This window comes from Pseudorca crassidens, chromosome X (assembly GCF_039906515.1).
Source record: "Pseudorca crassidens isolate mPseCra1 chromosome X, mPseCra1.hap1, whole genome shotgun sequence".
In the NCBI taxonomy this organism is placed as follows: domain Eukaryota; kingdom Metazoa; phylum Chordata; class Mammalia; order Artiodactyla; family Delphinidae; genus Pseudorca; species Pseudorca crassidens.
In genome coordinates this window covers 88281741-88308588 of record NC_090317.1, presented here as the reverse complement: position 1 = coordinate 88308588, position 26848 = coordinate 88281741, and the positions used below count along the sequence as shown (strand labels likewise).

Genomic DNA, 26848 nt, shown 5'->3' with positions numbered 1-26848 from the left:
AGTTGTTTAATAATGGAAAAATGTATTGCATAAATTTCCTTTGATTAAAGCATCCCAGAATGTCTATAATTGTAGTTTTGATTTCCTCTTTGAAGGAAAGCTTCATTTATTCCCTCTCTGATGCTTTTCCTGTCTTTATGTAGTTCTGCACTTCTGCCCTATATCATTTTCCTTGTGCCTGAAAAATCTTTTGACACTTCTTGCAGGGCAGATCTACTGGTGATGAATTCCTTCAGTCTTTGCTTGTCTGAGAAAGTCTTTATATCTCCTTCACTTTTAAATGATACTTTTGCTAGACATAGAAATCTAGGTCACTGGATTTTATTCTTTTAACATTTTAAATATTTCACTCCACTTTCTTCTTGCATGCTTGGTTTCTGGTGAAGTCTTCTGTAATTCTTGTCCTTGTTCTGATATAAGTATACTTAGAATTTTTTTCCCTCTGTCTTCTTCCAATATTTTTCTTTGTTTTTGGTTTTCTGCAGTTCGAATATGATGTTCCTCAGTGTAAATGTTTTAGTATTTACCTGCTTGGTGTTCTCTGAGTTTCTTGGACCTGTGATTTGTTGTCTTCATTAATTTTGGAAAAGTCTTAGCCATTATTATTTGCAATATTCTTCTGTTCCATTCTCTCTCTTTTCTCCTTCTAGTGTTCCAGTTATGACATAGTTGTATCCTTTGAAATTGTCTCACAATTCTGGAATGTTCTGTTCTGTTTTTTTCATTCTTCTTTCTATTTATATCAGTTTGGCAAGTATCTCTTGCCCTGTCTTCAAGTTCATAAACTCTTTCCTCAGCTGTGTCCAGTCTACTAATGAGCCCATCAAATGCAGTCTTTATTTCTGTCATGAGATTTTTTTATTTCTAGCATTTCCTTTTGATTCTTTCTTAGGATTTCCATCTCTCTGCTTACATTACCCATCTGTTCTTGCATGTTGTTTGCTTTTTTCATTAGAGCCTTTAACATATTAATTGTAGTATGTTAAATTCCCTAATAATTCCAATAGCTCTGTCACATTTGAGTCTGATGCTTGCTTTGTCTCTTCAGACTTTTTCTTCCTGCCTTTTGGTGTGCCTTGTAATTTTTTGTTGAAAGCTGGACAGGTCATAGGAACTGAGAGAAAGAGAAGCCTCTATTGTGAAGATTTATGTTAATCTTGCTAGGAGTTGGGCTTTGTTTAAAATTTACTTTAGCAACAGGTGGCAGAGGCTTCATATTCCTCTAGCGTCCTCTCCTCTCTTGACTTTGGGCTTCCTTAGAAAGTCTCTGTCTTGCAGCTCATTCCGCTATAATCCACTATAATATAGTGGAGCCCTGTTGGTATGGTGGTATGGTGTGGGGGAAAGGGAGTGTTTTGTAATATTCCAATTAAATTTCAGTGTTTTAGTGGGCCTGTGACCCTTACAAGTACTTCTTCTTGTATAGTCCCCACATCTCCACCCACACAACTCTCCCTCTGCCACACACACACCTTAGGTGAGACAAGAAAGCTAGAGGGGGGCTGGAGTGAGAAAAATAATGTCCTACCTTCATGGCTCTGGGACAGGGCTCTGGTAGTCCTTCCTCCTGGAAAGTAGGGCGTTGTTATGGATAAGGCTCTGGGCATATTTCACAAGGATAATCACAAAGACTCTTACCCTCCTCCTGCTGGGGCTGCCAAGGTGTCTTTCTCGTATCTTTACTGTGAGAACCTGGTGAGATTCCTGGAAATAAAGCCCATGAAAGTGTGCTTTCTCAACAAGACTACCACTCCCAGGAGTTTCTCACTCTCATTCTAGTCCATATTCAGCCTCTAGCAGTTTGTCAAAATTTTCATTTAAGAGTTCCTACAAGGTTATGGCTCTAGTGGCTTCTGCCTTAGGTAAGCAGATCTTGTCTGTGACTCTTGATTTGCCTGTCCCTCAATATTTCAGGATGGTGGTTTGCTCTGAAACCTTGTTTCTCCTTGAAGTCTAAGAAAACTCATTGACTTTTAGTTTGTTTAGCTTTTTGTTCTTGTTAGCACTTCTTTTCAAGACTGTATCTCTAGCCTCATATTCATTTTGGGAAGAAAAGCAAAGAAGAAGTAAGAAGTCAGTAGATATTGTGGGTTACTGAAAAAAGGAGAAACCTAGACCCTGTGTTACAGGGATGGGAAGAAACCCAAGATAGGTTTGTAAGATCCTCTAGCAATGTGGCCTTGTGCCTCACTTCTTGGGTAAGGCCAGGAAGAGGACAAGGACAAGACTACAAACTAAAAATGGTTGTGTGGTATCTATATGCTTTCTGAGCTTTGGGCTTCCTCACATAGTTTCTCTCAGCTCAGGATATCATGGGAGTATAAGAAGAATATGTTAATCAAAGACAGCCTCACAGAGATGAACATATGATAGGAGTAGCAGAATATTTCCCATGTATATGAGTGGGATATGACACCCTCAGAGAGAGTCAGACCCCAAAAGGGGCTTTGTGGTAAAGAATTAGGCTCAACTCAACAGCTAGCTGCTTGGACAAACATTGGTAAACCAGATATGACATCATGTCATGCTGGCATGGACATGTGATACTCAACATATATCACTCATCCTGATGTTTTGACACTAAGATACCATAACTTACAATCCCAAAGAATGGGGTGAGGAGAACTTCACACTGCTGGAGTTGAGTTTCAACCACTCAGTAGATTGGGAACTTGACAGAATTCAAGTTGAATTGCAGAGAAAAAGAAAACTTACATTTCCTGCATACCTAAATTTGTCAGATAACATCCATACCTGATGAATAACGAGCAGCAGAAAGTATGTGATAAATGCTGAGTATCACACACAAATTTATCTATTCAAAATGTGGGGCACGTGGTGCTTACTGGTTGAAAACCACAGTGGTCTTACCTCTAGGCAAGAGTGACGTCCTGTGAGAAATTACCTCTGGCACTTTGATGGGTACCAAATATAAAGGGAACTAGGTATTTGAGGAGAAAAAAGAAGTTCTAACATTAAGCATTCTTCTCTCTGCAGACTGAAATCTGCCAATAGTGAGGTGTGATTCCACATCATTCCTCCTTCTCCCTCTCCCCCATCCCCCTTCCTCTTCCTCCTCCACCCTGCCCCTCTTACTTCAGACACTCCTCTTTCCTCCCTAGTTATTTTCTCTACACCCTCCTTCCTCTTTCTCTTCCTTCCCCTTGTTTATTTTCCTTTCTTTTTCATTTACCCCTTAATCTCTCTATCTCCTTCCACCTCCCTTTCACACTTTTCCATCCTACATCTCTTCTCCCTTATGCATTCTACTTCCTCATTCTCTTTCCTCCTGCTTTGTCTATTTCAACTTAGTATCCATTCCTTCTCCATTCTCTTATTTCTCCTTATCTTAATAATTCCATTTACTTGCAACTGCTATTGTCACTCATTCTTTCTTTTTCTTCTTTCCTTCCTCCCTTCTCTTTCTCTTCATCCCCTCTCTTTTCAACTTTTCTCTCTCCATTTCTCCCTCTCTTCATGCATCCTTCTAGCAATAGGATGATGAAAAGTGAGAGAATAGAATGGAATCGAGGTGTACTTAAAATGGTAGAATCAACAAGAATAGGTGATGGATTAGATTTGGGAACAAGGCAGAAAGAAACATGAGTAACTGTAAGTAAAATAGGAAGAGAAATAAACTACTAAATATGTTGTTTGAAAGCTACTTATAAAAAAGCAACAAACACATTCTAAATGGTAAAATCATTTCAAGAAAAAGAAAGGGATGTTACTTTTTCAGATTATTGCCCAATATTGTTTTTGTTATTTCAGCAACTCATATGAGACATCAAAATGACTGCAATATATATTGTTAATTAAGTGATCAAATTATTTTTTCTTATAGTATGATTTTACATTAGAAATCTCAATAGTTATAACTTTTTTAAAAGCCCCCAACTAGAATTGGGGGCTTCTGCTTCCAGCAGGAAGAGGTAAATGGTATAGATGTACTCTTCCCTATTTGTCACTGAGCATTATATATAAACCAAACGTGTGATGACCCTGAAAGTAGGAGATAAGATGGCATGCTCTCTAGGGAACTTGGATCCCAAGCAATGATGTGGTGGTGAGTTCCTTGGCTATGTAATTAGGCACCTGGTCTCTCCCAATCAGGGTGGTATCAGTAAAAGCTTAATATGGAGCTGGAACTCTCACTTAGCCCTCAGTAACAAGAAGCCCCTCTCTCCCAGGTGTCAGTGGAGGCTGAGTAGGAATGTGGACTTCCACCCACATGTGGTAAACCAGAAGATTTAAGTAAGATTCAGATCCTTATAAGATGCAAAATATCCTGGATGCAATTGAAAATCAATTGTCATATCAAGAACTATGATAATCACAACTGGAATGAGAAAAGACAGTCAACACACACCAACACCAAGATGACAGATATTAGAGTCATCTACAAGGGTTTTTAAACAGCCTTGATAAAAACGTTTCAATGAGCAATTGTTCATAGGACACATGAAAGAATAGAAAGTCTCAGCAAAGAAATAGAAAATCTTCAAAAGAATAGAAGATATAAAGAAGAATTTTAAAAATTTAGGAACTGAAAAATCCAATAAATGAACTTAATCAATAGATGAACTCAACAGCAGAATAAGAAGACAGAAGAATGAATTAGTGAACTTGAAGGTGAAATGATAGAAATTATATCTGACAGAGAAAAATAGACTGAAAAACAAAAATAAATAGAGCCTTCAGGTATTTGTTGGACTATTGCAAAAGATCTAACATAGGTGTCATCATAGTCACAGAAGGAGAGAAGGAGGAAGGGCTGAAAAAGTGGCTGAAAACTTCCCAAATTTGGAGAAAAGTATAATCAGATAGACTCAACATCATCAGCCAACAGGATCTAACTGATATTTATAGAACACTCCACCCAACAACAGCAGAATACACAAAACTCTGATGAAGAACTCAAAGAAGATCAAAATAAAAGGAGAGACATACTGTATTCATGAATTAGAACAATCAACATAGGAAAGATGTTAATTCTCCCTAAATTGATATACAGGTTGAATGCAGTTGCTATCAAAATTACAGTAAGATGCTTTGTAGATATAAATTATTCCAAAATGTGTAGAAAAACAGAAGAACTAGAATAATAGATAAAATAATTCTGAAAAAGAAGAATAAAATTCTATCCAACTTCAAGACTATTGTATAACTACAGTAATCAGGACTATTGCAGTATTGATGGATGAGTAGACACACAGACCAGTGGAACAGAATAGAGAACTCAGAAATAGCCTCATGCAAGTATGGCCAACTGATTTTTTACAAAGGTGCAAAGATAACTCAATGGAAGGATTATCTTTTAAACAAATTGTGCTGGAATGATCAGATGGATTTCTGTAGCTCTGCCTCTCCCATACCCCCAAATAAAACTCGACCTAGACCTCAAATCTCATTCAAAATTTCAATCCAAATGGATGATAGACTCCCATATAAAAGTTAAAACCTGGGCTTCCCTGGTGGCACAGTGGTTGAGAGTCCGCCTGCAGATGCAGGGGACACGGGTTCATGCCTTGTTCCGGAAAGATCCCACATGCCGCGGAGCAGCTGGGCCCGTGATCCATGGCCACTGAGCCTGCGCATCCGGAGCCTGTTCTCCGCAACGGGAGAGGCCACAACAGTAAGAGGCCCGTGTACCACAAAAAAAAAAAAAAAAAAAGTTAAAACCATAAGTCTTTTAGAATATAATATAGGATAAAATCTTCAGATCCTTATGGCTTGTTGAAGAGTTCTTAGAAATGACACAAAAACCACAGTCTTTGAAAGGAAAAAAAAATCAATAAATTGGACTTCTAAAAAATTTGCCATGTGACTCTGTTAAGAGGATGAAAACACAAGCTACAGACTGGGAGAAACCAGTTTGCGAACCATATATCTGACAAAAGACTCGTACATAAAATATATAAATTCTCAAGGTTCAACACTTTAAAAAAAAGAAAGAAAACAATCAGTTGAAAAATGGACAAAAGACATGAAGAAACATTTCTCCAAAGAGGATATATTGATGGCAAATAGGCATATGTTAAAAATGTTCAACATTATTAGCCATTAGGGAAATGTAAATTATAACCACAATGAGTTATTATTTCACATTTATCAGAATTCCTAAAAATATGCAACACATGCTGCCAAGGATTTGGAGAAAATAGATCCACTCACATATTGTTGGTGGGAATGTAAAATGATACAATCACTCTGGGAAAGTTTGGCAAGTTTCTTATAAACCTAGCATGGTCTTATTACACAATCCAGCAATTGCCCTCTTGGGCATTTATCCCAGAGAAATGAGAACTTATGTTCACAGAAAAAACTGTACAAAAATGTTTATAGCAGGTTTATTCTAATAGCCCAAACTGGAAACCACACAGATGTACTTCAGTGGGTGAATGGTTAAACCAACTGTGGCACATCTATACCATTGAATAGTACTCAGCAATAAAAAGGAGAAAACCACACAACTTGGATGTATCTCACAGGCATTATGCTGAGTGAAAAAAGTCACTCAAAATGTGACATACTGTATGATTCCAATTTTATAATCTTCTTGGAATGTTAAAATTACAGAGATGGAGAACACATTAATGGCTTCCAAGGGTTAGGGATAGTGGTGGGAATGGAGGTAAGTGTGACTATAAAGGGGTAGTACAGGGAAATCTTTGTGGTGACAGAATAGTTCTGTATCTTGGTTGTTGTGGTGATTACTGTGGAAACCTCCACATGTGATAAAGTGACATAGAACTATACACACATGTGATACCAATGTCAATTTCCTGGTTTTGATATTGTATTATATGTATATAGATGTGCTCACTGAGGGAAGCAGCTAAAGGGTACATAAGACCTCTCTGTACTATCTTTGCAATTTTCAGTGTATCCATAATTAATTTTTAAAATTTAAATATTCTTAAGTATGTTAAAGTGGTAGAATTAATAAAATAATTTGCTAAGGGCAGCTGGCCCAGCTGTATTTCAAAAATCATGCCATAAATATTGGCATGGTTGGATACTATTACTGTCACCACTGAATAATACTGTATACTGGATGCTGCCCTTGGCCCTGCTACCAATGCTGCGCCTAGAAACTGGATTTTCTTGCGGTTCCTGCTCCCACCATCACAGATATGGCATTGAATTCCATCATTGAATCTTTGAATCACTCCTTTCAGATCAAGTGTTAGGTTGGAATTATGACTGTGCAGTAGAAGACTTGACTCGGCAGGTCTGGGGTGTTCAAACCCTGTGCATTCCGAAAAATGTCTGCACATTCCAAAGAAAGGTCCAGCTCTTGACAAACCCCTGGGAGATAACCTCTAAGCCTTTGGCATATGGTGCCTGATTAGAGTCTCTTTGTTCACCCGGGGCTTTGGGCCAACAGATGGTTTATGTTAAGAGTATGATTTATAGTGGGACCTTGAGCCTTGCGGCATTAGTTTGACCTCTGCACAGGCTGAAGACTGAGTAAACTAAGGTTAGCCACCCAGGTGTTCCATGCCTACGTGACTGACCTCCAGTAAAATCCCAGGCGCCAAGGCTCAGGTGAGCTTCCCTGGTTATCACACATCTTGCTGGGAGAAGCACTGCCATACAACTCCACTGAGAGAGGACAACTGGAAGCTCATCCCTGTTCTCTCCTGGACTTTGACTTAATGCATCTTTTAGCTTTGTGGATTTAAATCGATATCCTTTCATTGTAATAAACCATAGCCATGAATGTAGCACCTATCCTGAGTTCTGTGAGTGCTTCTAGTGAATCATTGAACCCGATGGTGGTCTTCAGGACCCCACCACACTGGTAAATCCTAGATCACATTCTCTTAGCTGCTAAGGGAATGTGCATAAGTGAATAATATATCTGGCCTTTTTGGCAGATATATTCTTGCAGTTGGAACTGTTACATAGTATAGAGTATACACACTTACTAAAATGTGAAAAAAAAATTTGCAATACATCTAGCTCTAAGGGATTTCAATAAGCATCTGTAGGACTGTACCAAGAAGTCCGCAAAATAATTAAGACAGACAACACAAGAAAAATAGGTAAAAGACTTGCATAAGTACTTTCCAAAAGAAATCCAGTAGGTCCATTCTTATATGAATATGTGGTCCACTACTTACTTATCAGAAATGTAAATTAAAAACAGAAGGAGATACCAATAAAATACACATCAGATTGGAAAAAAAATTGGAAAAGTCTTATGACACCAAACGTAGAGTATATCAGTCTTACTCCTGGGCATCTGATGTCATAGGAATAAATATTGAGCATTAAAATATAAGGATATATGTACAAGTATTTTATTGCAATGTTGTTGGTATGTGCTCCCTCCCTCCGCCAAAACACCTGAAACCAAAATGAATTACCATCAGTGAGGAAATGGTTGAATACATTGTGGTCCATCCCTATTATGGAATATTATGCAGGAATGTAAAAGAATGAATCAGAGGTAGATTAGCATTAACTAAGATAAATCAGATGCATTAAAGTGTATATAATATGATCTTAATTTTTGTAAAACAAAAAACATGGAACATGTTTGGACATAAAAGGATATAAAAATGGCTGTTAAAAATGCATGTCTCAGGACTTCCCTGGTGGCACAGTGGTTGAGAGTCCACCTGCCGATGCAGGGTACACGGGTTTGTGCCCCGGTCCGGGAAGATCCCACATGCCGCCGAGCAGCTGGGCCTGTGAGCCATGGCTGGCTGAGCCTGCGTGTCCAGAGCCTGTGCTCAGCAACGGGAGAGGCCTGCGTACCGCAAAAAAAAAAAACAACCATGTCTCAGATGAGGGTATAGAGGTGAAAGAAAGTGGGAGGCAGTAAGTAAAAGAATGCAATTTAAAGTATGGCATATATAATGTAATCCCATTTATGTAAGAATATATATGCATAAAGTGTATGAAAAGGTAGCATCAAAATCTTAATAGCAGTTACCTCAAGGTGGTGAGATTTGGAGTGATGGCTACTTAATTTCTAAAATATTTAGGTAATGTTTGAATTTTTAATGATGAATATGCATTATTTGTGTAATGAGTAAAAGTAAGTGAATTCATCACAGGAAAGAAAAAAGAGTGCCTCTCAGGTTTCTTGCATAAGCAGTAGGGTGGATGGTGGGATTCATTCATTCATTAAATATTTTTTGAGCATATAAAATATGCCAGGCATCATTTTAGGTGCTAGGGATACAGCAATGAATAAAACAAACAAAAATCCATCTCTCTAAAAGAGAGAGAAGGGCATGACTAAAGGAGAAACACAATGTGCTGAGGAGGAGGATATATGGGACCTGTTAATAGTAAAAATACCAAGACAATTGCAGAAGTGAGGTAGTCTGTTGGATTATAGATCTAGAACTCATAAGCCAAGTCAAGAACTGGAAATACAGATTTGGGAGCAGAAAGCATATAACATGGTGTTTCAGACCTTTCCTGAGTCTGATCACGTCCCACTGCAGACACTTTACAGAGGAAGTGCTGAGGAAAAACAGGCAGCTTGACAGGGGAGGTTGCTATGCAACAGATGAGGAAAGTCATCCAGCCAGGCAGAATTGATGTTGGCCCTTGGGGACCAAATGCTGCAGTTCTTCCCAGCATTAGCTTCCTTTCATATGTTGGCTCCTGGCAGGAGCTGATGCAAGAACAAATGTGAAGTGTACAAAGATCTACCTTGGATTTTTGGAGAGTATCAGTTCAATTTGAGTCATTTCACATCTGTATATCATTTTCTGCCTTTTTGAGCTTCTCCAGTCATTCTGGAAGTGCAGCACGTTTGTTGTTGGGTAGGACCCCAGTAAGTACTACTTGTGCTTCCCGTTGAGAAGCCAGGCTCAGAGAATTCCAGTGGCCTGAGTGGGCTCATGCAGCTAGTGACACACTGGTCCAGCACTCCATCCCACGAATTGAGGCCCAGCCCTGGAAGGAAGCAGGGCAAACGTTTACTCTTAATCAAGGCTTGCCATGGCTCAGACATACAGGTGCCTTATTGTCCTGGCTGCTCCAGCAGGCACCAGAAAGGCCTCAGGGACAGCGTTTGTGCCACTCATAGCAAAGAGGCCTGACGGAGCAGGGAGTGGACCCCAAGGAGCAATTTGCACACTGGGATGGACCCACGTAGAGCAGGCGGGGAGGGGGGAGCGGGGGACTTCCACCTGTGCCCTCCGGGATGCAGAGCGTGAGCTTAGGTCTCAGGGAACAGAACACTTGCTTGCTTGGGACGGGTGCTGACAGAGCAGGGGAGGTGGGGCGGATCTGTTGCTCAAACTGAAGAAGGGAGGGTGCCTCAGTCCCCGGGCCAGCGATGGTGCAACAGGGGTTTTTAGGGTCTGGAAGACCCAGGCCCACATTTTGCATTTTCTGTTTACTGGCTCAGTGTCCTTGTCTAGTTCATGTAATGTCTGTAGCTCAGCGTCTTTATCTGTACAATGGAGATGCTGATATCCACCTCCCAAGGCTGCTGTGAGAGGAAAACAAGCTCCAGCGTAGATCGTGCTGTGAAGTACACGTTGTGCCCTTCCCTCCCCTCCTCCCCGCCTCCACACACAAAATAAATAGCTGGAGCTGCAAAAGGGCAGGAAAGAAGCTAATGTTTATGAGTCTGGAAGCTGTTGGGTGGGGGGGAAGATCATGTAGAGTCACGTGGCAGGCACAGACTTTTTCTACCTCCATTAATGTATCCTCTCTGGCCATTCCTTTTCCTAGGCCCCCTAAGTGGATGAGCTTATTTTTAGCAGGAGCCAAGCACTTGTTGCAATTAGAGACCCCACACAGAGACCTCCTTAATAGTGACCTAAGTGCTGCTAGACTAGAGGGTGGAGTTGCATGCCCACCTGACAGGAGGGGCCTTGAGAGGGAGGGATAGAACAGAGACGCATTGCGGAAAAGGTAGGGGGCCGGTGTGTGGGGCAAGGGGTGGGATCTAGAGGCACAGCGCATCTGTTTGGGGGAGGGGATATAGAGGAAGGGGAGGGACCGCTGTAAACTGTCCACCTGGTTGGTGGTGGGGTGGTGTGTTGGCAAAGGGGCGGGACTGCTTCCCGCTGCACATGCGCAGCTTAGCCTTCAGGGCCAAGCTTTTGTTGGGGAAACGGGCGGGACTCTTATTTGGTCGGTCAGTTCTTGCGCATGCGTACAACCATGTGAGGCGGTGGGTGGTATATTAGGCGAAGAGGCGGGGTCGTCCTAGCTGCCGCGCTGGCATTTTCTCCTGGACAAGGAGAGGGTGCGGCTGCTGAGAGCAGAACACTGCAATCCCGATCCTCTGAGTCGTGAAGAAGGGAGGCAACGAGGGGGTTGGGGTTGGGGCCTGAGGCAAGGTGAGAATTAGCCCCCAGACAGGGCATCTTGCCCCCTGGTGCGGGCCCCCCATTTTTCATCCCGATCCCTTTACCCCGGATTCTGATCCCTCTTCCACTCCCCGAACCCCGATTCACACACCCCTCACCTGAACCTCCCTTATTCAGAATCCCTGTTCGCTCTCTGAACCCCTCCCATCGTTCAGAATCTCTACAGATTTCTCGACCTCGATCTGTACTGTTATACGATTCCTCCTGATTGGAAAACTCCATTCAATTTCCCAAATGCGAATCCCAACGCAATCTGCCTGGATTCAGAACTCTTATCTGAACCCCGATTTGAAGCTTCTCCCCGTCGTAGCTTCTCGGGATTCAGAACCTCCATCCGGACACCCATTCACTTTTCGCACTCCGATCTGGCCCGTTCCCCTCACATTCAGCACCTCATCCGCCCCCACAATCAAACCTCAAACACCACCATCTCCCCAAATTTGTTCCTTCGCATTTGCCCTCTGTAGTATAATGCCCAACTCCTCCTCCACACCCCCCAGGCTCTGCTCTTGCCAGAGGGACAAGAACCATGTCTCAGAAAATGGACTGTGGTGCGGGCCTCCTCGGCTTCCAGGTGAGATCTCCACTCCCCTCCCCACCATTTCCCTAGCCGACAGTTCCCCCCGGGCCCCTTTGGCTGTCCAGACGCCTGGATCCGATTTTGCCTTCTTGGTGCCTAGATTCCGTCGTTTTTCAAATTCCCATGGTTTAAGGGCGCGGGGTGTGGGGGGGGGGTCGTCCCTTTTCAGCCATCAGTCCCTGCTCAGAGAAAGGGGAGACCCTGTTAGTAGTCAGGGCAATCTGCCCAGAGAATCCTGGTTGGGTAAGGAACCTTTTTTTTCCGTAGTCCTGAGGCTTGTAGAGCTCTCCGCCGCCCCCTCCCCCAACCTCCCGCCTCCACCCTCCCTTTCTCCAGCATTCCCCACCCCCTGCGACCCCCTTATTCTCCTCAACTCCTCAAGGCGGCACTCTTGCTCCGCCTCCTCCTCCTGAGCTCCTACCTCACTCTGCATTGCCCTGTTCTAACCTCACTCCTAGATCAGCACCCCCCATCCACTTTGCCCCCTCTCCTCATTTGGCCCCACCCCTTGTTTAGCCCCTGCCCCACTCAGCCCCTACCACAAGTTTTGTTATCCCTTAATCCACGCAGGCCACTAGATCTCTTCCTCAGCCTTCCTCTTTTTGCACCAACCGCTCGCCTGCACCTTCCCTGCATGTTCTCTCCCCTATCCTCCCAACCCCACTTCGCAGACCCAGAGATTTAATTTTTTTCCCCTGTATTTGCAGGCTGAGGCCTCCGTGGAAGACAGCACCTTGCTTATGCAGACCCTGATGGAGGCCATCCAGATCTCAGAGGCTCCGCCTACCAACCAGGCCACAGCAGCTGCCAGCGCGCCGAATGCTAGTCCTCAGAGTTCACAGTCCCCAACAGCCAGTGAGATGGCTGATATGCAGGCTTTAGCAGCTGCCACTAAGCCTAAGACAGCTTTTAAGGCCCAGAATGCCACCACAAAAGGCCCAAATGCTGCCTATGATTTCTCTCAGGCTCTTAATGCCAAGGAGACTCCCAACACACCGCCTACAGCAGCCTTTAAGTCCCAGAATGCCCCCCCAAAGGGCCCAAATGCTGCCTATGATTTTTCCCAGGCAGCAACCACCAGTGAGTTAACTGCCAACAAGTCGGAGATGGCCTTTAAGGCCCAGAATACCACTACTACGGTGGGCCCAAATGCCACCTACAATTTCTCTCAGTCTCTCAGTGCCAGTGAGATGGTCAGCACTCAGCCCAAAACAGCCTTCAGGGCTTGGAATGACACCACTAAGGCCCCAGTAGCTGATACCCAGACCCAGAATGTTAACCAAGCCAAGATAGCCACTTCCCAGGCTGACATAGAGGCTGACCCATGCCCAGGTATCTGTGAATCTGATGGTGCAGCTGCACAGACATCAGCAGATGGTTCCCAGGCTCAGAATCTGGAGTCCAGGACTATAATTCGGGGCAAGAGGACCCGCAAGGTGAGATCCCTGCTAGTTCCACTTTGCTTTGGGCGCTCTCTTTTCTTCTCTGAGGTTGTTCATTTGTTCTAAACAAAACAAAACAATATATGTAACTGTCTGTATTTGACTAGGTTGTAGGGGATGATAAAGGTGAAAGTGTTAATTCCTGTTCTCTGAGTGTCCGCAGACTAATGGGGAGATGAGACATGGACACATAATATATACAGCCTGTATGTAATTCACTTTACGTTTTGAAAGTAGCCACCATGTGTTAGGTCTTGGCCTAGGCACATTCACACAGGTTATCTCACTCACTAAATCTTCAAGGTACCTCATACCAGCTAGGGATCATAGTTTCAGTTTTATGAGAAGGAAACTAAGTCCCAGAGAGGTGAAGTGACTTGAGTGATTTGTCCAGGGTGGTACAAGCAGAGCCAGTGGTGGACATGGGAAGAGGAGAAGCCTCAGGCCCCACCCTTGGGTTGCTCCTGGCCTGGTTCAGAGATGAAACTCCTGCCTGGAAGACAGTGAAAGACAAGCCCAGGACTCAGGGTGACCATTGGCTAGTGGGTCAGGCTGTCACTACAGGTGAGGGTTTTAGGGGGCCTTCCTGGAATAGATATGGTGAGGGCATAGAAACAGTTGGTGACCCTGACCTTCCTTTTCTCTGATGATGCAGATTAATAACTTGAATGTGGAAGAGAGCAGCAGTGGGGATCAGAGGCGGGCCCCACTGGCTCCAGGGACCTGGAGGTCTGCACCGGTTCCAGTTACCACTCAGAGCCCACCTGGCGCACCCCCCAATGTGCTCTGGCAGACCCCATTGGCTTGGCAGAACCCATCAGGCTGGCAAAACCAGCCAGCCAGGCAGACCCCACCAGCACGTCAGAGCCCCCCAGCTAGGCAGACCCCACCAGCCTGGCAAAACCCAGTTGCTTGGCAGAACCCAGTGATCTGGCCAAACCCAGTGATCTGGCAGAACCCTGTGATCTGGCCGAACCCCATTGTCTGGCCTGGTCCAGTTGTCTGGCCGAACCCATTGGCCTGGCAGAATCCACCTGGATGGCAGACTCCACCTGGATGGCAGACTCCACCAGGCTGGCAGGGTCCTCCAGATTGGCAAGGCCCTCCCGACTGGCCACTACCCCCTGATTGGCCACTGCCACCCGATTGGCCGCTTCCCACTGACTGGCCGCTCCCACCTGACTGGATCCCCACCGATTGGCCAGTTCCACCTGACTGGCAGAACCTGCGCCCCTCACCAAACCTGCGCCCCTCTCCCAACTCGCGTGCCTCACAGAACCTGGGTGCCTCACAGCCCCGAGATGTGGCCCTTCTTCAGGAAAGAGTAAGAACTGTAACTCCCCAGTCACTTCTCCCCCCACCCCTTGCTCTTTTCATTGTTGTCTTTCCATCTATAATTCAACCAAGTGTTCTGTAAATATCTTATAACTTTTATGATTTCCTTTTTCCCTCCCAGGCGAATAAGTTGGTCAAGTACCTGATGCTTAAAGATTACACAAAGGTGCCCATCAAGCGCTCAGGTAGGTATCCAGTGCCCTCTCCTGGAGCTCTGCTCTTCCCCTCACCCCGTGCTCTGTGGACATCTCTTTGCTTATATGTCCCCTCCTCTTCAATCCCGTCCTTCCATGGTTGAGTCTTCCTTTTTCACTGACTGTGCTCCCCTGGGCAGGGCTGGCAAAGAGGTCGCAGCTCTGTGGCCCCTGCTCAGCTCAGGTGCTCCCTCCTCTCTCCTACAGAAATGCTGAGGGATATCATCCGTGAATACACTGATGTGTATCCAGAAATCATTGAACGCGCATGCTTTGTCCTGGAGAAGGTGAGAAGGCAGCCCTGAGGAACAGAATGATGGGGAAAGGTTTTTTGGTTTTTGTTTTTGATAGATATCATGGGAAAGTCTTGATTTAAAAGATTCATGGGATTCCTACTGGGAGTTTAGGGCAAATCTCACAGGGAGGCGAAGGAGTAGCTGAGTGTGGGTAGTACTGAGTGGGGGTAGCTTATGCTAGATTTTGTAATTTCATAGTCTGTTTTCTTGTCCCTGTAGAAATTTGGAATTCAGCTGAAGGAAATTGACAAGGAAGAACACCTGTATATTCTCATCAGTACCCCTGAGTCCCTGGCTGGCATACTGGGAACGTAAGATGGGAAAGGAGGTGGAACGTTGCCTTTCTCAGTGATGCTTTTTTCCTGGAGTTTCGAGTAGGCCAGGGTCCAGGATTCAGGGTCACATAGCAGGTCATGGGCAGACCTGGGGTAGAATTATCCCCTAGCTGAGGAATACTGGGGAAGCTAGATGGGTAAGCTGCCTGGGGTGTCTCATGCAAATGACTGCTGAAAATATATTCTTTTTGTACTTCTTTAGGACCAAAGACACACCCAAGCTGGGTCTCCTCTTAGTGATTTTGGGTGTCATCTTCATGAATGGCAACCGTGCCAGTGAAGGTGAGTGGCTGGGCCAGCAGCTGGGGGTTGGCTACCGCCTGTTTTCCACGCTCATTTTCCATCCCTTGTCTCCCCTTGCCTCCCATTGCAGCTGTCCTCTGGGAGGCACTACGCAAGATGGGACTGCGTCCTGGGTATGATTGGGCTCTCTCATCTCTTGCCTGTGTATATCATCCTTTGGCAACAGAGGATGGTCCCAGGATTGCATCAGTCTGGTGGTCTAAGGGAATTGGTTTGGGGAGGTACAGAGCCCAAGGATGTGACCTGGGTGGATGGGGAAATAGTCCTGACCTCTCTGCCTCTTCTCTTGTCTCTGACCTCTGTGCTGGAAAACTCTTTTCTTTCCTTTGGGCAATGTCATAGTGTGTGATTATGGATCCCTTTTTTTTTGTTGTTGTTACTATCAGGGTAAGACATCCCCTCCTTGGAGATCTGAGGAAACTTCTCACTTACGAGTTTGTAAAGCAAAAGTAAGTGATGCCTAAGCAGCTTTGTCTGGTCTTCATGAATTCTGTGTGCTGGTCAGCCTCAGAAAACCCTTTCCATGCTCATTTCTTATACTAACTATACCTATACCTATGCATATACACACACATATGTACGCAGGAGTATTTATTGAGTATGCTCCTTGTGGTTGGATTTTCCTGCAGTATAGTGATCTTGCAAGTGGAGCCTGTCCACCACGCCCACAGTAGATATTCCAAAGGCTGAGCTTAGCTGAGGCTTTGCAATGGGCCTATCTGTGATTCAATGACAAGATTATAAGCACTTGGAGCTAGAGCTGTGACAGAGGGGGTGAAATTAAGTGTTGTCCTTTCTATGACCCTACTCAAGCCACCCTCCAGGCCTAGGTGACTGCTTTGTGTAGAAGCACTGGCACAGGAATTCAAAGGCCTGATTATTAGAGGGTAAATCTGTGTTTAGGAATGAGACTGGGGGGAGTTGCTACCTGAAATCTGGGATGTCAGAATCTCAGATTATTACGCATTGATGGACTATCATTCTGCCTGGGTAGAAACAAAGGCCTTTCTCCTCTTTCTAAGGTACCTAGACTACAGACGAGTGCCCAACAGCAATCCTCCTGAGTATGAGTTCCTCTGGGGCCTCCGTTCCTACCATGAGACTAGCAAGATGAAAGTGCTGCGATTCATTGCAGAGGTAATAGAGGAACTGCAAGACTCAATAGGTTAAGGGATGAACTATGACTGACTGGGAAAATTCCAGAGCAGGAATGAGATTTTAGGTATCACACACGGTAGGTACCACATTATTGGTGGTATTTGTTGTTACTACATAAACAATAGCACAAAGTAGGGTGCTAAATATATAGTAGGTGCTTCATAAATATTAACTAATACTATTATGGGTTTTATTTTCTATTCCTCATCTCAGGTTCAGAAGAGAGACCCTCGTGACTGGACTGCGCAGTTCATGGAGGCCGCAGATGAGGCCTTGGATGCTCTGGATGCTGCTGCAGCTGAGGCCGAGGCCCGGGCTGAGGCAAGAACCCGCATGGGGATTGGAGATGAGGCCGTATCTGGGCCCTGGAGCTGGGATGACATTGAGTTTGAGCTGCTGACCTGGGACGAGGAAGGAGATTTTGGAGATCCCTGGTCCAGAATTCCATTTACCTTCTGGGCCAGATACCACCAGAATGCTCGCTCCAGATTTCCTCAGACCTTCGCCGGCCCCATTATTGGCCCTGGTGGTACAGCCAGTGCCAACTTTGCTGCCAACTTTGGTGCCATCGGTTTCTTCTGGGTTGAGTGAGATGTTGGGTAGGTATATCACTTTGGATTGGGCACTTAGGGTCATTGGGAGATATAGAATCCATGGGAATGTATTTATGTGCTCTAGCTGGGAGTCCTAGGAAACACGTGGTGGGTAGCAGAGGGAAGTATGCGGAAGCAGTATTTGTTATTTATGTTCCTTACTATTTGGTATATAGCATTGACTTTTACATTTTTTTTCTTTTTTATGTTCACAGATATTGCTAATCAGTTGCAATAGTCTTTCCCCTGAGTGAGGCTGAAGCCTCAGAATCCTTCTAAACACAGCTATCTAGAGAGCCACATCCTGTTGACTGAAAGTGGCATGCAAGATAAATTTATTTGCTGTTCCTTGTCTATTGCTTTCTTCCCCCCCTTGTGTGCTGTCAAGTTTTGGTATCAGAAATAAACGTTGAAACTGCAAAGTGAATTAGATGTGCTCCCTGTTTTTTCTGTGTTTAGGGAGAGATCAACATGTTTATATGGGAGAGATGGGGCCTCAGTTCTAGCCTGAAGGGCGGATCAGCTTTCTGACTAACGGATAGGGAAACAAAGGAGGGATTGATGAACACGAATGTTAATGAGGTCTAAAAAAAAGTATGGTATTAAATATCACTGAAGTGACTCATATGTGATAGATATGCTGCTAGGTGTTTTGAAGTGACATTGAAAGATGAAATAATGAGAGAGGGTGTAGGTGGTCAGACAGTTGCATTTAAGAAGACGGAGGAGGTAGAACTCCAGGTAATAATAATAAAGTTCGGAGAGTGGGTAGTTGAAGGTAAGGGGAGATAACTGTTCCTGGAGATAATGTTCTGGGGACTCCAGGGTGTTCGTTATATTATCCATGTGGAAAGTGAAATGACCCCAGGATGGGGGCAGGAATAGGAGCAGAGAACATGATGAGCCAGGTGCCAGAGTTTCCTGTGTGAGAAGGAAGATCTCATACCCCTAGTCATATTGCTCATAAAGGGTCAGTCCCACTGGTGCCCCTTACTTCTGGAAATGCTGCCCAGGAATCTGCCTCTAGAAAGCCTTCACAGTCCCCACCCCCACAGGAACAGGGCCTCATCACAGAGACAAGTTCTTATGCATAGTGAAGGAGGCCTCACAATGGCCACTTCTCCCCCTCCTGCAGGGAGAAAGAGGAACCTTTGTTGCTCAGGGAACAAGAATTGAGAAAGTAAGACAAAGCTCCATGCAGAGCCAGACAGTCTTTCGGCTGTGACTGTGAACGGGGATGGCTTGAGCTGCTGAGGTCTTGCTGGAAGCAGAGCTCTCTCGCTGAGGATCAACTTAGAGGCCATAACTTCCTCAGAGGCTTAGTGTTACCTGAGCATATGGGCAAGGGCAGACGCAGGAGCTCCTGGGGTAGAAGAAAGCAGGAGCAAAGGCAATTTAGCCTCCTGGGAAGGGCTCAGTAGTGGGCAGGGACAGTGTCCAGGGCTTCCACAGTTTCCCGGGTGACATTCACATTCTGAGAGGAGAGAACCCAGTATTAGCAGGAAGCAGCCAGCAGTGTGGAGCCCCCGCCCCTCCCTGCCTCTTGTCCTTACTGCCAGGCTCCCCTCTTTCAGACAGGCCTGGATCCTGACCCTCTTCTCAGGCAAGTATGGGGGAACCTCAGCCAGAGAGGCCTTTTAGGCAGGGTTGCTCTAGCTGTGCGTGTCTATGGTGCCTCGGGTCTGGGCTGTGGTTCCTGCATTTCTGGGTGCTGGTTATTCTACCTGTTGGTGGAAACACCCAAGCTCTGTGGGACTGGGGCTGCCTTTCTGCAGGGGAGGGTGCTTTCACCACGTGCCAGCTTAGGCCACAGAGTCCCTCACCTACCTCAGGCTTCTCCCGATGTGTGTTTACAGCCTCCACGTTCAGGTAGATGGACTCCACTTTGCAGCCTCAGAAAAGAACAACCCGTTCATCCATAAGCCACCCGGGTAAGCACAGGTCTTCCCTGAGGTGTCATTCCCTCCTCCACCCGTCACCACCCACACCCCCAGCTCCACGCTGTGCGCAGACTGTGACTGCCCTTTAGGGAGGGGAATTTAGACCACTTGTGTGATGTCAGGGGAAGACACTAGGCCTAAGAGACAGGAATGTGGCATCCCCCCAGCTCTGCCCCTAATAGTCTCAGACTTCTCTGAGCCTCCCTTGCCCAGTTGTCAATGGGAATGAGAGATGACAAGAGATGATTTTTGCACCCTTCCCCAGCTCGTGTCTGTGAGACAGAAACCTAATAATAACAATGGAGCTCTGTGGATCCTCCTAGCTGTGTTAGGTGCTAAAGTGATGGAAGAGTCCTGGGGCCTCTGCCTTGTGGGGACCAGTCCCAGGTAAAGTTTATTTCCAGAACTATGTGGTTATGGCAACATCAGAGGTGTGGAAGGTCAGAAGGGAGTTCTAGGAAGCCTGAAGAAAGAGGAGGGTGGTATCATTGGGGCCTGGAGCGGGCAGAGGAGGCCCAATGCCTATGGAAGCCCCCTTAGCTCCATCCCTGTGGATTGAACCCTAATCCAGGCTTCAGTACACCATCTGCCCTATTCATATCCCAGAAGAGATTTGATTCTTTTCCTTCACTGCTCATGAAATTCTGGTGCAATTTGGACAGTTGGCAAAATCTGAATAAGGTCAGTTATTGGTCTGTTAGTGTCAATGTTAGTGGTCTGATTTTGATTATTGTACTGTTTTCTGTAAGAGAATGTGTTTGTAACTTACTCTCAAAATATTTTAAAATTTGTGTCCACATGTATGTGTGTATAGAGTGTGAGAGACAAGGAGAATAACACAAATATAGTAAAATACTTACACTGGAGAATCTAGGTTAATTGTACACGGGAATTCTTTTTACTATCCTTGCAACTTTTTTGTAAGTCTTATCAGAATAAAAAGTTAAAAAATTATTTTTACTTTAATATTTACTGAAGTTCACTTATCCAACATCTACACACACTCCTTGCCATTGCACCCTTTGGAAATATATATATATATATATATATATATATATATATATATATATATATATATTATATGAATATATAGGATATGCATCCAGATCTAAGTCCGGGGATAATGGTTCATCCTAATTAGCAGAGATTTTGAATGAGGACATTTGGGAAAATGGACACAAAACAGATCTAGGGAAGTGGTATATGGACTTCTTGGAACCGGTCCGGAGCATGAGACTATTAGTGTTAGATGTGACTGCTCACATCAATATGCTTTCAGTAATCAGGTGGGCAATATGACCCATTCAGTGGAGGTCAGTAAACCTCTTTTCTCAGACACTCCTGTGCTTCCTTAATGGGCACCTGTAGAAAGTGGTCATGGTGGCATGAACAGAGGCTATACATGACCTCAGCAATATGGTTTCACTCAGCAATATGGTTTCACTTTACAAAGCCTTTCACTTACAAAGGCTGATGTGACCACCCCCGCTGCTGAATGCCCAACTTGTCAACACTGTACTGAATTCCTGTTACATATCAATCTCAAGGGGACCAGCCAGGTACCTGGGGGTAAGTTAATTAATTTGGAGCCATTATATCATGGAGGAGTTAGTTGGCTTTATAATTTCTCTGGAATAAGTGAGTATTCTAAACATGGATTTGCCTTCACTGCCTGCAGTACTTCTGTCAGTACCACCATCTGTGATCTTACAGAATGTTTTATCCATAGTTGTGAAATTTTATGCAGACTTGCTTCTGATCAAGGGACATTTTAAAACTAAAAAAGTGTGGTGATTGGCTTATACCTACGGAATTCGTTGTTTTATCATGCACTCCATTACTCATAAAAAATGTTGTCCTTATAAAGTGGAATAATGACTCTATTGAAGACAGTTATGCCACAAGTTGAGAGACAACACCTTGTGTGTTAGAGGTGCTGTCCTACAATATATGCTATGTGTCTTGAGCTAGCCACCATATACAACATATAATGTCATCTAGTCAACAACCAGAATTCCTAGGTCTAAGAACTGAAAGATGGAATTTAGAGTTGCTCCTAAAGGCCTATTCACAAAATGTTTCTGGTCCTTGCAACTTTGGACTCTACTGGTTTAGAATTTTTAGTAGGCACCTGGCTCCAAGCTGTATAGCTACCTTCAGTCATAAAGAGATGAGAAGTTTGCTTTCCCTCTGTATAAAGCCAATTAGCTGACGCAGATGGTCACCCCAATTACCGGATAAAGTTAGTGACAAATGGTGCTGTCAAGTGCTAACATGACTGATTTCAATCTTCAAGGGGAAGTAGGGTTGCTGCTACATAATGGGTGCAGAAAGGAGTGTGTCTGGAGACCAGGAGATCTTCTAGTGTGCCTTATCATGTCCCAACATGGTTAAAATTATTAAACAGCTACAGCAATCCCATACAGGCAAGGCTACCAATCTCTCAGACTGCACATAAATAAATGTTTGAATCATTCTTCTACATAACCCATCCAACTCAGTCAACCCATGCTGACTGGATGAAAAGAAACATAACAGGAAGAGTGAAGAAAGAAAGTTTATATCAACTTTGACCTAGTAACCAGTTTTAGAAATGAAGGCTGCAGTAGCTACCATATTTGATTCTTTGCAAAAATATGCATATATGTATATATTTTAGTGTGCCCCTTTTTATTACTTTCTTTTTACTATTACTCTCTTTTCTTACTATTTTATTCATGGTGAGTTGGTGGTAGTTTTATTTTTTATTTATTCATCTTATTACAGAATATTGATGCAGTATTGTATTGAACTAGAGGAAGAATGGATGCCATCTGAAGACCCTGAACTTGCACATGGATACTATGACTGATAACACTTCAGGTTTGGCTCCCTTTGGGGATGAGTGAATACATTTCTTCTTGTATGAAGAATAGTTGCATGTTGCCATTTTCCAAAGTATAAGATGGCAAAAAGTATGTGTAGATGTTGGACAAATGGACTGTAGAGAATATCTGTCTTGTTGGTATACATTCATTCTCCTAATGGCACTCAATTTCCTTTTAAAATAATAGAGTTCCCCCATTTTTGTGGTAGGAAGAATTCTAGGATGACTCACGAGATCCCCACCCTTGGTGTACATACACCTTCTCACCATTATTCAATAAAACACTAATCTAGACACTGCTGTGAAGGGATTTTCCACATGTAATAAGGTCCCAAATCAGTTGACCTTAAAACAAGATGATCATCCTGGGTGGGCCGGACCTAATCAGGTGAGATCTTAGAGGAGCCTGTACTCTTCCTGTTAAGAGATATTTGAAGACTGAGAGAGATTTAATACATGGAAATCATCCATTCCTGGATTTGAAGATTGAGGGGCTATATGGCAAAGAAAATGGGTGGCCTCTATGAACTAAGTGAGGCCCTCAGCTGATAGCCAGCAAAGAAACGAGGACCTCAGACCTACAGCTCAAAGACAGGAGTTCTGCCAATAATCTGAATGTACATGGAAGTGGATTCTTCCCCAGAGGTTCCAGAAGGGAATGTAACCCTGCTGACTCCTTGATTTCGGGCTTGCCTGAACAGAGAACCCAGGCAAGCCATGCCTGGACTTCTGACCTACAATTACTATGAGATAATAAATGGATGTTGTTTTCCACTCAAATTGTGGTCATTTGTTTTTCATTAATAGAAAACTGATACATAGTCTTTGTGGGATGACATGTTCAGATGTGTGCCTCCTCCCACTGAAATGTTATAAGCCAGATTCTTCCTCTCCCTGTCCTGGTATTGTCAAGGGGCAGGCATGCAACCTACTCTTCTCAATCACATGTCCTTTCCTTGGACTTTGAAACTTAACTGATTGACACAAGAGTAAAAAAAATGGGTTATGGGATTTTTATCCCCAGGGCAGCATTCTGATCAGACTATTTCTGTCTTTGTGCTCCCTATCCAGTTCTTAAGTTCCTTTCTCCAGTCTCCCTCCAGTTCTGTGAGTCTCTGATACCTTTCTAATAAAGCCTACTTATTTACTTTGGCAAGAAAGACTTCCTATTGCTTATAAGCAGTGATGTGCTGCGGCCAGCTTGCTCCTGTGTGCACTTCATCCTGCCTTTACATTCAGTGAAACTGGTAACTTGAAGTTGACCATGGTGAGATTATGTACTCCATGAAAAGCGGCAAAGACTACCAATCAGGGATATTTTTGTTTTGTTTTGAGAACCAGTTGTTAACCATTTACCAGCATACCATTGCTTACAATCTTAAGTGATGGAATAGGTGAGTGCATGGAAAAGGGCAGGGATACTGTGAGCTCTAGGAGAGCTGAGACAGCAGGATGTTGTAGAAAGAACTTGGACTTTGCCATCAGAGAGCCCTAGCTTCTAATTCTGCCTCCCCCATTGGTGTCACTTGGGGCAAGTATTTTCTCTTCTCTGTGTTTTAGCTTATTTATCTATGAAAGTATATGAGAAAGCCCATATACAACAAACCCACAGCAAACATCATTTTCAATGGTGAAAAACTGAAAGATTTCCTCTAAGATCAGGAACAAGACAAGGATGTCCACTCTTGCCACTTTTATTCAACATAGTTTTGGAAGTCCTAGCCACGGCAATCAGAGAAGAAAAAGAAATAAAAGGAATCCAAATTGGAGAAGTAAAACTGTCACTGTTTGCAGATGACATGATACTATATGTAGAAAATCCTAAAGATGCTACCAGAAAACTACTAGATCTAATCAATGAATTTGGTAAAGTTTTAAGATACAAAATTAATACACAGAAATCTCTTGCATTCCTATATGCTAACAATGAAAGATCAGAAAGAGAAATCAAGGAAACAATCCCATTTACCATTGCATCAAAAAGAATAAAATACCTAGGAAGAAACCTACCTAAGGAGGCAAAAGACCTGTACTCAGAAAACTATAAGATACTGATGAAAGAAATCAAAGATGTCACAAACAGATGGAGAGATATACCATGCTCTTGCATTGAAAGAATCAATATTGTCAAAATGACTATACAACCCAAAGTAATCTACAGATTCAATGCAATTCCCATCAAATTAGCAATAGCATTTTTCACAGAATTAGAACAAAAACTTTTACAATTTGTATGGAAACACAAAAGACCCGGAATAGCCAAGGCAATCAATTTTTTTGGTTTATTTTTAAATTTAATTTTATTTTTTATACAGCAGGCTCTTATTAGTTATCTAGTTTATACATAGTAGTGTATATATGTCAATCCCAACTTCCCAGTTCATTCCACCACCACCCCCTCCCTCCACGCTTTTCCCCCTTGGTGTCCATATGTTTGCTGTCTACATCTGTGTCTCTATTTCTGCAGCCAAGGCAATCTTGAGAAAGAAAAATGGAGCTGGAGGAATCAGGCTCCCAGACTTGAGACTATACTACAAAGCTACAGTAATCAGGACAGTATGGTACTGGCACAAAAACAGAAATATAGATCAATGGAACAGGATAGAAAGCCCAAATAAACCCACACACCTATGGTCACCTAATCTATGACAAAGGAGGAAAGAATATACAATGGAGAAAAGACAGTCTCTTCAATACCTGGTGCTAGGAAAACTGGATAGCTACATGTAAAAGAATGAAATTAGAACATTCTCTAACACTATACACAAAAGTAAACTCAAAATGGATTAAAGACCTAAATGTAAGACCAGATACTATAAAACTCTTAGAGGAAAACATAGGCAGGACACTCTCTGCCTGATCTTTTTTGATCCATCTCTGAGAGTAATGAAAATAAAAACAAAAATAAACAAATGGGACCTGATGAAACTTAAAAGCTTTTGCACAGCAAAGGAAAACATCAGCCAAATGAAAAGAAAACCCACAAAATGGGAGAAAATATTTGAGAATGAAGCAATCGACAAGGGATTAATCTCCAAAATATACAAACAGCTTATGCAGCTCAATATCAAAAAAACAAACAACCCAATTTTAAAAAATTGGCAGAAGGTCTAAATAGACATTTCTCCAAAGAAGACATACAGATGGCCAAGAGGCACATGAAAAGATGTTCAGCATCACTAATTATTAGAGAAATTCAAATCAAAACTACAATGAGTTATCACCTCACACCAGTTAGAATGGCCATAATTTTAAAAATTCTACAAACAAGAAATGCTGGAGAGGGTGTGGAGAAAAGGGAACCCTCCTATACAGTTGGTGGGAATGTAAATTGGTACAGCCACTATGGAGAACAGTATGGAGATTCCTTAAAAAGTAAAAATAGAGCTACCATATGATTCAGCAATCCCACTCCTGGGCATATACCCAAAGAAAACTATAATTCGGAAGGATACATGCACCCCAATGTTCATTGCAACACTATTTATAATACCCAGGACATGGAAGCAACCTAAATGTCCATTGATGGAGGAATGGATGAAGAAGATGTGGTACATATATACCATGGAATATTACTCAGCCATAAAAAGAATGAAATAATGCCATTTACAGCAACATGGATGGACCTAGATATGGTCACACTGAGTGAAGTAAGTCAGACAGAGAAAGACAAGTATTATATGATATCCTTTATATATGGAATCTAAAAAATATGGTACAAATGAACTTATTTACAGAACGGAAATTGAGTCACAGATGTAGAAAACAAACTTATGGTTACCAACGGGGAAACGGGGGGGGGATATTGATACATAGACACTACTATATATAAAAGATAACTAATTAAAACCTACTGCATAGCACAAGGAACTCTATTCGGTGCTCTGTAATGACCTATATGGGAATGGAGTCTAGAAGAGATTGGATACATGTATATGTATGGCTGATTCACTTTGCTGTACAGCAGAAACTAACACAGCATTGTAAATCAGCTATACTCCAATTTAAAAAATTAATTAAAAAAAGAAAGTATATGAGGAAAATTCAGTATTTGGCAACAAAGCAAAAAACAAACAAACCAACAAACAAAAAAACCCACCAAAACCACTTAGTGCTTACTTTTCCCAGGCACCTTTGCAATTTTGTTGGGATCATCTGACTATTTCTAGCCAATGGATAGAAGTAATATGTGCATTTCCAGGACATCACCTAAAAGCCCATATATCTTTAAAATAATGTGTGCCCAGCAGACTCCTGGAGGAGGTTCCCTGCATGGGTAGCTTGATGTCATGGTGGAAGTGGGACTGTTAGTAGTAGAATGAGAACATGGAAGGACTGGGGTGGCCTCTAAATCCTGGGTCTGGCCCCAACTTTCTCTATCTCTGCCAGAGCACTGAAGTACAAAAAGGTTCACACGCAGAAGTAGCTTTTAGTAATTTGGTTTGTTATGGA

The 26848-nt window shown here is 43.3% G+C and overlaps 1 protein-coding gene across 4 annotated transcripts in view; it reads left to right on the top strand.

The window, feature by feature from the left end:
• The window catches only part of MAGED1 (MAGE family member D1), a 73482-nt gene extending 55465 nt beyond the window's left edge, over positions 1–18017 (top strand). For 3 of the 4 annotated variants that reach the window (XM_067723696.1, XM_067723699.1, XM_067723700.1), the window contains 12 exons: positions 11855–11928; positions 12642–13370; positions 14032–14700; positions 14833–14896; positions 15113–15192; positions 15421–15512; positions 15739–15818; positions 15910–15952; positions 16226–16288; positions 16862–16976; positions 17211–17596; positions 17806–18017. In XM_067723696.1, coding sequence (XP_067579797.1) covers positions 11855–11928; positions 12642–13370; positions 14032–14700; positions 14833–14896; positions 15113–15192; positions 15421–15512; positions 15739–15818; positions 15910–15952; positions 16226–16288; positions 16862–16976; positions 17211–17588 — 2387 coding nt within the window. In that variant the 3' untranslated portion in view covers positions 17589–17596; positions 17806–18017. Of the gene's footprint in view, positions 1–11051; positions 11325–11854; positions 11929–12641; positions 13371–14031; positions 14701–14832; positions 14897–15112; positions 15193–15420; positions 15513–15738; positions 15819–15909; positions 15953–16225; positions 16289–16861; positions 16977–17210; positions 17597–17805 lie in introns of those variants that run through there. The other variant, XM_067723697.1, reaches the window with a different exon arrangement.
• The last annotated feature ends 8831 nt before the right edge of the window (positions 18018–26848 follow it).